The sequence below is a fragment of the Sardina pilchardus genome, chromosome 18, assembly GCF_963854185.1.
Source record: "Sardina pilchardus chromosome 18, fSarPil1.1, whole genome shotgun sequence".
NCBI classification, from domain to species: Eukaryota; Metazoa; Chordata; class Actinopteri; order Clupeiformes; family Clupeidae; genus Sardina; species Sardina pilchardus.
In genome coordinates, this window is record NC_085011.1 from 14,808,198 (window position 1) to 14,824,356 (window position 16,159).

Genomic DNA, 16,159 nt, shown 5'->3' on the forward strand with positions numbered 1-16,159 from the left:
GACTATAAAAGAGTTCGGTTAGTGTGACACAACGAGTCCAGGCCTATTTATTAAGTAGGCCTAGGCTATCTGGGCAGGCCTATCTGATTTTCCTCGAGGAACCTGAATTATAGATGTCCTATATAAAGCGTTTATGGATTTTGTACCAGAAACGTAGGCTACATTTTTACCTCTAAATATCTAATAGGGGAAAATATTAGTGTTTTTGAATTCAAACATTGAGACATACTGAGACACCTGTCCTGCCATCTCAGGTGTCGAATACATAAGCTAGCCAACTTTTTTTTTTTCATTTTTATTATTATTTTTTTTTTTAACTTAACCCTAAAATGCCAGGCCCTGTCATGGACACATCTGTTAGAATGATTTCCTGAAATTCTGTTACACAAATAACATTTTCTTATTGATCACATGTCCCTGTTTGTATATAACAGTCTTGTAATCCACATAAGAAATCTAGGCATTTTAACAAATAGTGGATGGTAAGCAGATAGTCCTGATAAGGCACTATTGTTTTTTCTATCACCTTTACAAGGAGATTGTAAACACATAATGGTATAAGCCTATAGCCCCACACTCATCTACATAGTTCATGTGACACTATTGAGTTCATGGATTTTTTGACAGGAAAACTTGTTTAGTTATGCATGCATTAAATAAAATAGTGGTTAAAAAATTAAGTAAAAATAAAGATGATATACGCCATGTCACAGTATCTGGCCCCATCACAGGCAGTGAAAAGGATGTGACGGGGGGCCTGACAGTCAGCTATTTTAACTGCCGTTGCTCTGTCCGTTAACATGTTACCATCAAAACTGTCTGAATGCACACAGGAGTTTTCAGTGTGACAGAGCCTGACACTTCAGCTTATGCCAGAAAAAGTATGCAAAACATAGTTGAAAATCAGCAGTTCAATCAGGCACACCTGCAAGTGTACGGCCGTATGCATCAGGCTACTCAATGAGAGAACATTTCCCTTGTGTGTGTGTATTCATACCAAATTGGCCTACCATAACTTCCTAATTCTTGAATTTCCCCTTGGGGATCAATGAAGTATCTATCTATCTATCTATCTATCTATCTATCTATCTAACTCTGCATAGTACTCCATTGACTGCATGTCAGTAAGCCATTTACAATTTACTGTAAAGTTAGTGAACATGTCTGTATGGGTGTGCGTACCATAGCATTCATTCCGGCAGGCGCCCCTGAGTTCAATGACAAAACTCTATCAAAACTCAATGTAGTTGTCACCTTTGCCAAATGATTTTGATTCTTCTAAAAGGTGTATTGGACAATCTAAGTGGTGTTTTATGTCAATGTGACAGGACATTATGCAAACATGGGGATAGTGAAACACTAATTATTTGTAGAATTTGTGAATAATTTTGTGTTCTATTGCTGCCCTAAATCTATTGCTATTAATGGAAACAACTTAAATTTGTCATTAATTGTGTCCCCCGCCCCCCTAAAAAAACATATTTAATTATAGCCAATCTATGGAAGACGTAGATCAAATTGGACTGAGGACAGTCCATTTTTCAGGATTTGTAATTTTCAAGTGTGATTTTAATGAAGAAAAAAAAAAAAAAAATCTAACCTAACCTAATGAATAAATAATACTAACTCAAATCAATCAGCTAGTCAGTTTAAAACTTTTTTGGATTATACAAGTTTTACTCGTTCCAGGACACATCATTTACGTTACTGGAAGAATGTCCAATAAAGAGAAATTACACATCCTATCATTAGCCAAACAAACACCCAGGGCTGCCTTTCATAGTTAAGCTATCTAAGTCAATTACAATTTCCATTCCCCAGAGGGATCTGGCATTACTCATTTGTCCCACTGGTTTCCATCACTGAGATTTATGGACTTTCACCTTCGCGTGGGCTAATTGCTTTCTACCCCCACCTCTATTCAGTCTCCCGTTTCATCAGGCTTTCTCCAGGAAGGAGCACACATCAATCATAACGGAAACATAACAGTGACTCTCAAAAGAACAGGTTTTGGCTATCCGGGACTCTTTTATACAATTGGGCAGTAGAACAAAATAATAATAATAATCATAATCATAATAATAATAATAATAATAAACTGGGTGATTTGTATCTAAAGCTTACAGCCATAACCATACATAATGGGATGGCCATAACAGTAAGCCTATCAAATAAAGTGTCAAAACTGCATAGTTGGAACAGTTATTGGCCGGGTTTCCCAAAATTGTTAAGAAGCTCTTAAGTGCTAAGAACTTCTTAGGAGCGTTGTAAGAATGTTCTAAGAACGCTCCAAAGAAGTTCTTCGGACTTAAGAGCTTCTTAACGATTTTGGGAAACCCGGCCATTTGCTGTTCATATTGAGGAGATGCAATATTTTGAACTTTTGGCACTATACTTCAGAAAAACTGCATTTTTTGTCTCATAACTGTAGTCAGTTTTTAGGGTAGGGTGCCTTTCATAGCGCAACACACACACTTGGTCAAGCAATGCTTAAACATTGAAATGTAAATTTGTGTCTCTCACAATAGGTGGGTATATCCTTGTTTCACTGGCAACATATTAAAGGAATTTGTCTTGTGTATACGCTCTCATAGTTACCATGTCGAGGAGATATTTCTGTTTTACATTTCCTCACCTAAGTTATTCTACTAATTCTCCCCCTTCTCATAACTATCCTCTTACAGGTTAACAGAAAAAAAAGCATTAATTTAGCAGATGTTTTTTTCTAAAGCGACTTACAGCAATAATAACATTTAAGAACATTTACAGTAAGCTACAGTGCAGAGGAGACCATAACTAGGAACTACCACTGGCTATGGTCTCTGCTTGCACTGTCGCTTAAATTGATAAATTGATATTATGTAAACTTGGTATTTTCTTAGGTCAGTGTCACCATGAGAATAAGCATTCCCCATCCTAAGGGTGTGCATGTGTGAACATCAGGACAGACCTGAAAATGACTGCCCAATATGCCCTGCAGCATCGCCTATCCTGTGGAACTTTCTTGCTTGCCCAATCTCACCACACACGTGGCTGCCTCTGAAGTTCTCAGGGTGACTGTAGAGACTCAAAAGGTGAACATGTAACACTTTTCATAACATTCAGCTAATATCTCCTCATGCTTGCGCTCCTATTTTTTTTAGTATACTCTTTAAAAAAAAAAAAAAAAAAAAAAAAATGCTCTCCAGTCCTGGCTCCTTGAACTGGAATCAAACAAAGTGGAGGTAGGAAAGTGGTCGAACAAAAAAACAAAAAAACTGTGTGGTTCCCTTAGGAATACTAAAGGGAGGCATAAGCTACATCTCTGGTGTGTTTTGTTTGGTTCTTGGTTAAATCAAGTTCAAGTTCTTTTGGAGAAAAATGTCTGCTAAGAAATGTAGAAGTATAACATAAACAATCCGGCTGCACTGGTAAATTCAACATGTTTAAAGGCATACTATGCAATTCTTTGAAAGTCACTTTGATGGTAAACTAACCTGTAATAGGGAGAATCAAGCATCATCCGTAGCTCTAGCCTAGCCGTCTACGGGGAACCAGCCTTGCAGCTTTCTTTCTCTCAACCCAGAAAATCACAAATTGCTTTATAGCAATTGTGCAATAGCCTACTATTCGTAGGTAAATCGTGTAATATTACCTTGTCAGTCGACATGGCTCTTCAGAAATTATCTTAGTCAGGTTGTAAACAAATTCATCTGTACCATGCCCAGGGGGAAGGGGGCTAGTCTTGAGTATTTATGACAGTTGTGTCAAATAAAAACACCCCGTAACTGCAGGGGGGGCACAGTAGCCGAAAACCCTGTAACTGCATTAAGAAAAACATAATAATAAACTCTGCTGAGCAGATTTCTGGATGGACACACATGACCATCTAACAACACAGCACAAAAAAGCACAAAGAACATAATAAATACATAATATACCAAAGAATAAATAAACCACTGATGATGGCAGCTTCATACTTGGAGGTTGAGCAGCTTCAACTGTTTAATAATAATAGTTTAAAGTTTAATTAACAAATAATTGTACAATGCATAATACAGAAAATATTTACTACCCTATTAAATCCCAAATATAACAAAATTAAAGACACAAATTAAGAATAGAAATCCCACCCCACACCCCCTATCATGATAGCCTGTTAAAACATCATGCAAGGAATATATGAAAAGTTATCAAACCACCATCGCTTCAATAGACCCATTCATACGACAAAACTATTGTAGTGGGAAAGTTATTTTGATGATTGCGTTAACTGCAGTAATACCACACATACACTAGATGTGGAAAAAGGATTTAAGCTTTATTTATGCTGGGGATCTCAATCACATGGAACTGTGTTCCACTGCAGTCTGTATCTAGGTTGTTGTTTTCATGCATATTACTGAATACAACATACAACACCTCAGAAAACAACATATCATGTATGTATTGCAAGATTGACTCATTTCCATCAGTTTAAAGAATCTAAACACCAATAGTAGTGTCCTAATGTCTCATTCCACTGACAATTTTCACAAGATCATGCAATACATTTGGCCACCATTGATTACGCAGTGCTATCTGTAAACCAACAAAATCTCAGAATGTGCCCAGACATTACAGCAACCAAGATTAACTATTGCTATTTTCGTCAATTCTGTAGGACATTTGGTGACTCATTCAGAGTGCTATATTTGCAAGTAAAAGAAGACAAGGCATACTGTGCTTCTGTAGACTAGATCTCAGAATGGCATTGAAACAATTTTAAAAGTTTTCAGGCATTTCACCAAAAAGTGTTTAGATCCCTGTATTGAAGTCAGCCTGTAGATGGGCTAGGTGTTGCAGCAGTATTCTCAGTATCAGTGGGTTCAGGATCCGAGATGAGTCTCTCATAAAGAAATCCATATAAACTCACATCTGGCTGCGGCCCAGAGCAGTTCTTACATACAATGTTAAAGTACTGCTTTAGTTCTACGAAGAGTTTACCTGAGGAAAAGACAGATAGATAGACACATACATAGAAAGGCAGAGGGGAAAAGAAAGTGAATAAGACAAATTCATGAATCTTAGACTTCTTCAAATGCTAGATTTTCAGTCATTTTCAGTCATGGGCCCAACAGCTTTTCAGGAGTTTATGTGACATTGCCTACTACTCCACCAACAGGAAATCTGTACAAATATACAGTAATTTCCCGCATATAAGCCGCATTGTGTATAAGCCGCAGGACAATGTTTTAAAAAAACGTCAAAACTGAAAATCTCACAAGAAACCAAAGTTTCCATATGTAATATCAACAAAATCATACTCAGGAAAGATGAAAGGGGAATTGATTGAAAATGGTCATTACCAACAGTCACTGCTTTGTCTGTGAGGAATGTATGCAGGTCGCTCACATCCCTCATCAGTTCAGCATCCCCAAATGTAAAGTAAGCCATGTCCCGTCCACTTTCCGCGGCGGCCATCATTTGCAGCAAGGCTATGGAACAGAGAGACCATGAACATCCGAAACAACAAACAGACATTTTGAGACTGCCTTTCCAGGGACACCTTCATCACAGGCAAAAGTATCTCAAAAAATGTCAAGAAATACCTTCCTTGTGGCAAGGCAAGTTACAGCGTCCTACAAATACATTGGAACCCCAGGAAAGTTCAGTGAAAAGAAGTATAAAAAAATATCACAATGAAAGCAATGGTGAAAGATCTAACCTAAGAGAAGCACATTTATTCTGAGAGAAACAGTACAAAAACAGTAGCTCATACAGATAAATTAACCATAACCAACCGTCACCATAAATTCACCGTCACCAACATTTTAAATCTAGTTGATTTCTTCTATGTTGACTCACGTGTTTTTCAGTTTTGAGTGTTTGTTAATCACAGTAAAATTCTGTGATGAATCTGATTAAATTATTACCAATTGACAGCACTAATACATTTGGATAAACAGTGTCTAGTATTGAAAAGACAAACTGGGCACATTTCTATCCAAACTAAATCTAAAAGGTAAATAGTCCATGTGTAACCAACCCTATTAAGGAATTTAGTCTTAGTCACAGATTCAAATGAAAGTTCTCCCTAGTTTAAATATTTAAAGGGGATAGATGGTGATGACAGACTAATGACTATGTTAAGACAAATGAGCATGGCCTGCAACATAAACTAGCAGGTGCTAAAATAAGAAACATCATTTCACTAAAGGGGAAGTGCTGATTAAAGTGCTATAATATTTATTGTGTATTTTGTAGCCCTTTTTGTTTTTCTAAAATAAATAAACAAACACACAAATAAATAGCCCCCTACTCTAGATCACTCACTGGGGTGGCTCAAGAAATCATCATCATTTTTCCACATGGAAAATATATGTTGCAAATAACAGTAAGTAAGTGGACAAATAGTCTTGAGCTAAATGAAAGGCACAGCAGGGCTCCATCATTTTGGATTTGCCTTCACCCCAGAGAGACCCAAGGAACTAGATGGTATTAAGATGAGAGGTCTCACAGTTAGGACACATTTATGTAACAGCTATAATCACGAGACAGCAGTGATACATGTAGATAATCTAGGGAACAAGCTGAATTTAATTCAGAATGATTCATTTGAATACCTTTGAGTCGTGTGTCTCCTCTGAACGCTCCACATCCCCAGTTCCCCGTGGCAACAGCAGAGAGGTACTGGCTGCTCACTCCTGGTCGGAAAAATCCACAATACGCCTAGAAGGAATACAACAAACAATACATGAGTATTCACCAACCACAGACACCGTGGTTCCTTTCCCTTGGTAGGGAATTCAACATGTAATTCCTTCAATTTGGGCAAAAGGTGGAGGTGGAGGTGTTATGTAAAGGAGGCAAATCCAAGTAATAGGAACAATATCTGTGAAACCAGTGGTGTAGTCTAGTTACAGTAGCTGTAGTGGGCATATTGTAATGTACTTTAGTTGTAGAGGGTATACTGTGATCAACCCCAAATGTTAATTCCTATCCTTGCCTATTTTAAGTGAGTATACTGAGATGGTGATTATTTTTAAGTGGGCATACTGCGTAGTCCCGCGTATCACGTAGACTACACCACTGTGTGAAACCATATCTGAGAGCCACAGCATGAGGGATATGGTGGTCAACTCTCAAGAGCTTGCCACATTTGACTTACCTTGTTTAGCTCTCTGATCATCTTGTCAGGCTGGAACTGCTCTAGAAAGTGTCTGTACTTCAATGCGTCTATCGCAACTATCTCTGTGCATCTCCTCTGCCAATCATCTCTGAGAGAGATGAGAACACAGCACAAATGGGTTAGGAGAAATGAGGAATCGCTTTACAACCTCTTCATAATTTCCAATACAACAATATTATATATCAACTGTTTAGAAATGCAACTCTCAATCATAAATCATAAATCAGGCTAATGTTATCTAGACATTATATGGTTTAACAGAGAATGTCACTTTTGTGTTGCTCAAAACTGATACTGCTATTGAAGAACAAAATCAATAAGCTACGTTCTTGCACATCAGTGGAAATGCAAAAGACAAACAGGTGCAAGTTCTGCACAGGTCCTGTAAACACTCGAACCACTTGAAGGTCCAAAGTTTCATGGTGTTACCCATGGAGTGTGGACCTGTTCTCTTGGAACAGCCATGTCATAGTACTAGACTGATGCCATGCAAAGATTATGCAATTCCAGCGTTTTTGAGTCAATACAAAATGCATCATTAATGTGTCTTCCCTAAAACATACATTTAGTTATTATACAGTGGGTATAGTAAGTATTCACACCGATGCACCCAAACCCCTGTTTGATGCTCATTGAGCTCAATGCAAATCAAACAGGCTAATAGGCTAACTGGAAAAAGCACCATGCCAATCTCTAGCTATGGTGAAGGGTATGTGATGATGTGGGGCTATTTTAATTCCAAAGGCCAAGGGAACTTTACCAGGATGCATAATATCCTGGATTCATGAAATAGCTGGCCTAAAAAAAAAAAAAAATCCTCCTGCTCCTACTGTATGGGAATTTAACATAGGGGTCAAATACTTATGCCCCCTGTATTTAAGGATGAACATTGATCTATTTACGATACATTCTTCAATCACAAAGAAAATGAGTGTCCTTGAGCGGTTTGATTTTTACTCATTTTTTTTTAATTAAGGCATTACAATCAATTCTCAAAAGATTTTCAACTTTAGCATGGGTGTGAATACTTACTATACCCACTGTACCCGATCACTGTATATTTCCTAACATAATGCAGATAGCCTACGGTACCTTGGCGTCTCATCGTTGTGACTCTCTTTCCATTTGTAGCTCTCAGCATAGCCAGAGTACTTGCTGTACTGCTCTGTTCCTGCAAGATACAATCAAACAATGTGGCATTAGGCGGGTTTACACACAGGCAGGTTTACACTGCTTTTCACCACCAAAACATGAGGGATATTCCAAAACATGAGTGCTTAATTAAAAAACACCAGATGGAAAATGCTTGTGTACATATTGCTAAACAGCCAGCTCCCATGACTCAAAACATTGCTACATTGGGCATGCACCGGAAATGTTCCATTTGCTGAGCGTAAAAAATACTGTGTTTTTTCGCATGTGCACATCACGTCTGGTGCAGCTCCGTTAAAGGTGACATAGAATGGAAATCATTTTTTTCTTGGTTTTCATGAATTATGAGAGGTTGTGCATAAACAAAGAGCTATCATGAACATGAGGCATGGTTGTGCCCTCCTTCATATTATATGAAAATCTTGAACTTAGAAATAGACACTAAAAAATGGGCGATTCAGCAAAACTGCTTGCTTGTGATGTCAGACATCGCAAAGCCATTGAAGTTCAATTGGGGTTGCCAAAGAGGGCACCATTTAGTCAAACAGACCATTTCAATACCCAGCCTAAATATATGGTTTTAGTCTGGTAACATTGCAATTGAGTTTATTTTTTTTTTTAAATCAAAGTTGAATATATACTATTTTAACATCAGAGAACACAGTGCAATACTCAATTCATCCATTCTATGTCCTCTTTAATTATAGTGGAAGCTAACTGTTGCAGCAGGTGTACGCTTGTGCTTCAGCTGCACGCCCATTGTAGCCCAGCTGTACAACACGACAGGTAGCTTAATGATGACCAATTTAAAAAACAAACAAACAAACAAAAAAGGACTACTACTAAGTTGCGAGGTGCATCGCGACAGTCTAGTCACATCTTCCCACAAAACGAATATTTTATTTGAGTATTTCTTTGAGTGTGTTCCAGAAGGGGGTGTCACCTTGATTAAATGTAGGTTTGAGATTGTACCCACAAAGGCAGTCCAACATACAGTAGAGCATTTACAAGATTAAATCCAGCACTCTCCCAGGTCCCTGATCTAGAAAGCACTGCCAACTCCATTCATGTAGTGGCCATGCATTGGGAGCCCAGTGTCGTGATGTATAAAGGGGGAAGGTTGGTGCTATGTGATAGTGTGCTAGAAACTCCACAGAAAATGAAGATCACCAATTCACATTTTGCTAAATCTGACAGACAGACTGTGCAGTATTGGAGCATTCATTTAGGACTTGTCAATATCCTCTGATAGCAGTTTCTTACACTTGAAACTTCTTACACTTACCTACTTCATTTACAGTAAACAAAACATATTTGGCTGGTGAACAAAACGAGGCATTTGAGGACATAATCTGGGCATTTGGGAAACAGTAATCAACATTTTCCACCATTTCCTGACATTTTGTGATTAAATGATGTAAGAGAGTAGATTAAGAGGGATGGATACTCTCGTGCAGTGGAAGAGGGTGTGGTAAACACATCTCTAGATACACTACAAAATACCATTGCTTTACAACAGGGCTATGAGTGCATTTTTCAGTAAACTGACCCCATAAAGCTAGTTTTTGAGGCACACCAAAAGACAAACCCTGATGAACTGCAAAAGAGACTGTTGCTCTTGTTTAGCGGGTGACAGAGTGGGAATGAAGGATGGCTAAGAAGTGTTGGGGTGGACAGTGGCCTTTCATCATATTGTGTAGAGCCTAAACCAGATAAACACAAGGACATAATCCTGACACAAACACATTTTCAGGAAGGAGGGAAGTACGAAGTACAACCTGCCAGTCTCAAAAAGGGGAGGCAGTCATAAAATTAGTCAATTATTACATTAGTATTATCAGGCTATTATATTGTCCTTTGCGGGCTTAAGTTAACCAGATCCCCAAACCACAAATTGTATTTATGAGCACATTTAAGGTCATCCAAGGACACTGTACAATAGACAGATTTACAGTAATTTCCCGCATATAAGCCGCATTGTGTATAAGCCGCAGTGTTTTATGCAAGTTAAAAGAAACAAAACCATATCAACACTATATTAACTGCCCCGTGTATTAACCTCATAGCGGAATACATTTTGCAAAATCAATGTATAAGCCACGGCTTATAGTCAGGAAATTACGGGTATGACAGTTTTGACCAAACAATTTTAAGATCGAGATTGTTAAATTGGCTACATTCTCTCTCACAACAAGTACAGTTAGCCAGTTCACTAGTCATACCAGGGGAGTTGAAAAGGTTGTGTATTTCTCCTTGACGTTTGAACTAAATCAATTTTGGGTGTTCATCTGCCTTCCGGTTTTAATATAAGTTGCTTCACATAATGAAAACCATCAAATGGCTTCATTTTTGTTCATGTTGAAGTTAACAACAATATTAGCATCATCTGCCATCTTACATACTGTAGCTAGGTAACTGGCTATACTTAAACATACAATTTAAACAAAAACAAGTAACAGACACAAGAACTCTTTATTTTGTTTGCATTACCTTACATTCAAACAAGAAATGGAATTAATGGTAGCCTATTGCCAGCAAATGACTGACAATGAGCTGCAGTTTGCTTCACAACTTGACATGCCAACACTGATGGACTGAACTTGGAATCCTCCTACTGTATGCCAATGTGTAATTCTAAAATGCTGCCAGTCAAAAAGAGGTCAAGCCACCTTGACAGTTCCATTTACTGAAAATTAGGTTTTAGTATTGTTCCATGCTTAAGCATTATCGCACGAGTGGGAGTGGTGTTGTTGGCCAATATCGCCACGGCTGTGGTTCGCCGCAGGCACGAAGCCGAAGGCTGAGTGCCGTCGGTAACTACAGCCGTGGCGATATTGGCCAACAACACCACGACCACGAGTGCGATAATGCTTTTATACAACAGTTCCATTGCCAACAAAAAAAAGATACCCGAGTGCATTTTTAGGAAGGATAATTATTATTTGCCATCGTTTTATTTAGCCCAGTTCCTCCGCTATGCGAAGTAGGCCTAGCTCAGAACGCTTGTGGTTGCTATGCAACTGCTAAATCAAAGAACATGGAATGCCGTCTCTGGTTAAATCAAAGCGAAGAATCAACGTCGCGGAGTGATTATTAGCTGTGAAGAGTCACCAGTGGTGATATCGGTTAATATCACCACTGATAGAGCGCGTCTCGTCCAATCAGATATTGCTAAATCGTTCGACCGGACCTAACTGTTGTATAAAACGCAACAAAGCATTCTGAAGAGCCATTGAACTCCAGTGAAGTTGCACTTCAATAGGTTTAAATGAGTTGTGCTGCCACAAAATAAGGAGAAAAAAATAAATTCATAGGTTCCGACGACCATTGAGATCTTACTGCTGAACAATCCAGTCAAGAATAAACTCTTTCTAAACAACAATACTGATGTAGAATAAGAGTTAAGTATGCTAATACAGTATACAATTAATTACAGACTACTTGTGATAGTCCACTGATAATCTTTATTCGTCTTAAAGCCTTCACAATCTACATCAATATATAGTGTGCTTTCATCTCAAATTGAAAGGGAGACATTAATTCATCCACCTATATCTACAACACACATCCTGTTCTCCTGTGCTATTTTCAACCATTCTACATTGAAGCAATATGACATGAATGGGGGACAATGGGGCGACAAAGGATACTGACGGCTGTAATACAGCTGTGGTTCAGCCATAGGCACATTCACTCCATTTACTCACTAGCTTCACTAGCAGTAAAGAGTTTGAGTGAGGATGTCCTAGGATAATAATAATAATAATAATAATAATAATAATACATTTTATTTATATTGCGCTTTACATCAAATAAATGTCCTAGGATGTCCTAGGAGAACTAGTCACCATGGTCAAATGCTAGAAAAATCTCCACGGGCACCTTTTGGAATATTGAAAAAATGCCCAAGTTGCGCTCAACACTATGCAAAAACAGTTCCTGTCAACATGCCAATATAAAAAAATCCTACGATATAGAAAATATTGCAATATGCTATACGCAATCTGAGATACAATATGGCACAGCTCCATAAGACAATATAGTAAAGAAACACTTGCTGTCAAATACATTGTATACAGTAATTTCCCGCATATAAGCCGCATTGTGTATAAGCCGCAGGGCAGTGTTTTATGCAAGTTAAAAGAAACAAAACCATATTAACACCATATTAACAGGCCCCCTGTATTAACCTCATAGTTGAAGAAATTTTGCAAAATTAATGTATAAGCCGCGGCTAATAGTCAGGAAATTAGGGTATGTATTGCTGATGCACCCTTTCCCTATCTGAAGGAAAGATAAAAAACACACAAGGAATGAACAAGCCAACAGAAGATGTTCTGGACCCAACTTAACACCCCCTCTGTTACAGCAGGTGCCCAGGAAGGAGAGAGTAAGTGGGTAAGAAGACGGATGAGTGAAAGACAGAAGGAGACAAGTGAGTGGAAAGCTAGGGAGTGATGATGGTGGGGGAGGGGAGAAAAGAGAGGGTCACTTCACATTTACAGGACCAAGCACTGAGTCGGCGCATGAAGAATAAGGCAATTCAGCTGTGGGGGAAAAAAAGAGGAAAGTCTTGGCAGCCTAGTGTGTAAATCAATGTAATGGATTTACCTCCAAATTGGAAGTGGGAAAGAAAAGGAATGAGAGAATGTGAGTGTGTGTTGCTCTGTATAAAAAGTACATGTATAAATTAGGTCAAATACGATCTAAGAAATCTCACAAGTATGGGTGGACGACTGGAGAGACAGAGAGGTCTCTTTAATGCCATATCTCGCAACATTAGCCATAAAAGATTAATTAATTCGTTATTTTGCAATATTAGCAAAAGCGAAATAGTGTGATGCGCTCCAATATTAAATGGCTTCTTCCTTGACCAATGCTATACATTTCCAGCAAGTTTCATGAAAATCAGGCCAGTTATTTCTGATCGACACCTTCTGCTCAATCTCTCCAAAACCGAGCAGTTGCCTCTCGTCCAATCAGAAATTAATAAATAGGTGGACCGGATCTAACTGCTGTATAATATACAATCTTCGGAAGATCAGACATTACCTAACACAATATGCCACACAACTGCTTGTACAGGCCATGATTCATTCCCAACTGGCCTACAGTATAGCAATTCACTGTTAGCTGACCTCCCTACATGTGTAGTGAGAGACCATTACAGATAATCAAAAATGCAGCAGCACGTCTGGTCTTTAATTAGTCATAAAGGACACACATGTAACTCCTGTTAGTTACTCTTTCTGTTCAATTCCAGTCTAAAACTCAAGTTGATTTCGATGCAATGAACCTAGTCAGGTTAGGTTAGGTTAGGTTAACTTTATTGTCCCCTCAGGGAAACTTGTCTTGCAGTCAGGTATGCATAAATAACACAAAAATACACAAAAGGACACAAGAAACAAAAATACACAAAGAACACAAGTCACAAATGCCTATCAACCATTATGTGCAACAGAGCAAATTGTGCAAATTTAGCAAGCGAATTGCACTGGGGGTAAAATCATTTTTTGTCCTATTGGACTTATAAAAGGGGACTCTTAGTCTTTTGCCTGAGGGAAGAACTTCAAATAAAAAACAGTGAGCCATGTGTATTTGTGTGCGCCGCTGACCTGTGATGATAAGGCACTCGTTGTGGTCCAGGGCTTCAGTGAAGAGACGTGACGCAATCAGCTCAGGGTTGATGATGAAGCGGATCTCTTCCTGCACCAGGCCCCCCCCAGTCACCCCTCCCCCAACGAATCGGTTGGCAAAGTCCACCTGTGACAGCAGACACCACTGTAAAACATCAGACTTCTCCAGACAACCCAAAGCACTAGTGAGCACACATAAAAGTTAAGCTACTGAGTTTAATAGCGTGACGTTCTAGCATCTCTTTTCAAACATTCCTCTGTAATCTTGCTATACATCAGCACTCTCTATGTCGGACTTTTCAGTGTACTCAGAGGGAGCTGAGCCAGCCAAGGCTAAGAGGCCACTGGGCTGTAGAAGAAAGCCCAAGTAAATAAAAACAGTGGAGTGTCTGTATGATGGTCTGTTTTGCAGGCTGTCAGGTCTAGATTCACTGGCCCATAGAGCAGGGGAGGAGGCAGGGAGATGGTGGCAGGCTGCCAGCTGATCTCACTGATCAGGTCGCTCAATTCCAGGTCAAGCTGTCGCACCTCTTCTCAAAGCCCCTGACAGCCTGTCAGCCCCAGCCAGCCCTTCCAGAAACATCCGTCAGTCTGGCCACTAGGGCCCAGTGTCCTCATGAGATCCCACGCACTGCTACTCGTGTATGCAGCAGCTGTCATCATGCCCCCCATGCCTAAGCAAAAGAGGCGGCGAAGGAAGGGGGCCGAAGAACAGAACCTCTACCGGTCAAACATGAGGGTGCACTTGCCCTGGTCACGGAGAGCATTCTTGGGGCATGGGCAGAAGTAGTGTGAGCTAGAGTTCTCAACGGGTCGGGTCGGCTCGACAAACCCGACGGGACCCAGGGGTTGGGGCCGGGTTCGGGTAGAAAATATAAGCAGATGACTCGGGTCGGGTCGGTCCTCGGGCTTAATCTTTTACGTGGGTTAGGTCACTGCACATAAGTGGCCTTAACGACCCACAGCCCGTCAGTCTCCATATAACAAGGGAAAACTCGACCCCCGGCGTCGGGCCGCGGGCCGGGCTCGGGCAGATATTCATATTGATGTGTCGGGTTACATCGGGCTCGGGCTTTGAAAGCCACGGGTCGGGTCGGGTTGTAATTTTCAGGCCCGTTGAGAACTGTAGTGTGAGCACACACACACAGCAAACACAAACAGCTCAGGAGAAAAGATGTATGGCCTTAATTGACCTGACTGATTACGTAAACGTATGGAAGATGATGGAGAACATCACTTTTAGAATGCCATAGTATTTATTGTCTGGTATTTGTAAAATGAGCTGTTCAGTCAATCACTCAGGTCTCAGGTAATTAAGCTCTGCATGAGGTCTATGAGACCAAAAGATTCACTAAATTGACATTCTGACAGTGATATAATGCCTACTATACACCATGTGTTCATTAGTTATCCGTTATACTGACATTAACAATGGCACTCTTGCGACAACCGAAGCTTGTTAAATAATAATGTCCAATCATTTTCAAGAAGATCATGTACACACTATGGAAACGACTTAAAGTCATGCAACACCACATTTGATAGGTTGGGGGCAGAGCATATTTTATATTTGATTCCATTCAACATTTGTGGCCATTCAACATACAAACTTACCTGAAGCATGCCATATCCTTGATCTTCAATAGTTCCCTCACAAGTAATGTGCAATCGTGAAAGTAGAGTGCGGGAGCTTAAACAGTCAAAAGGACATGTCAATTCAGAGTCTAGAACAGGTTGTTTCTTTACTTCATAGTTACCATGACCTTAAGTTACTACTGCAATTTAGATGGAGTTCTCTAATCACTTTAAATGTAACTTCTGGCGGGATTATATTATAATAAAAATGTCAGTGAAGTTAATCAGAAAATGCTTCTCCTGTCAGGCTGTGAGCCTTTTAAAAACAATGGGCTAGGTTACCTACAGGGTGCCAAGCTCCATTAGTCAAAGAAATGGCATTTTGAAGGAATATCCCCACAAATCCGCCAAATGCAATCACAGAGAGAATTTTTCTAATGAAAAATACTGGCGACCGGAGGCCAAAGCTCAATATAAAAACAGTCATAGATTTAAATCTGTCCCATTAATCACAAAGTCACCCCTAAAACCGGTCTGTTGTGGCACTGGGCTTTAGTTACTCACCTTTCCCATTTAGGAAAATTGGTAAGGCTTTGTCTGGTGAACGTCACAAGGCCCGTAGGTCCTGACGGGGAGAGAAAACAAA

At 39.5% G+C, this 16,159-nt stretch overlaps 1 protein-coding gene across 2 annotated transcripts in view; it reads right to left on the reverse strand.

The window, feature by feature from the left end:
• Positions 1-3,956: 3,956 nt before the first annotated feature.
• parga (poly (ADP-ribose) glycohydrolase a) overlaps positions 3,957-16,159 on the reverse strand; it is a 40,259-nt gene continuing 28,056 nt past the window's right edge. For both annotated transcript variants that reach the window (XM_062519275.1, XM_062519276.1), the window contains 8 exons: positions 16,078-16,138; positions 15,553-15,628; positions 13,918-14,065; positions 8,243-8,321; positions 7,130-7,238; positions 6,585-6,690; positions 5,328-5,456; positions 3,957-4,965 (listed from right to left, as the gene is read on the reverse strand). In XM_062519275.1, coding sequence (XP_062375259.1) covers positions 4,796-4,965; positions 5,328-5,456; positions 6,585-6,690; positions 7,130-7,238; positions 8,243-8,321; positions 13,918-14,065; positions 15,553-15,628; positions 16,078-16,138 — 878 coding nt within the window. In that variant the 3' untranslated portion in view covers positions 3,957-4,795. The remainder of the gene's footprint in view (positions 4,966-5,327; positions 5,457-6,584; positions 6,691-7,129; positions 7,239-8,242; positions 8,322-13,917; positions 14,066-15,552; positions 15,629-16,077; positions 16,139-16,159) is intronic.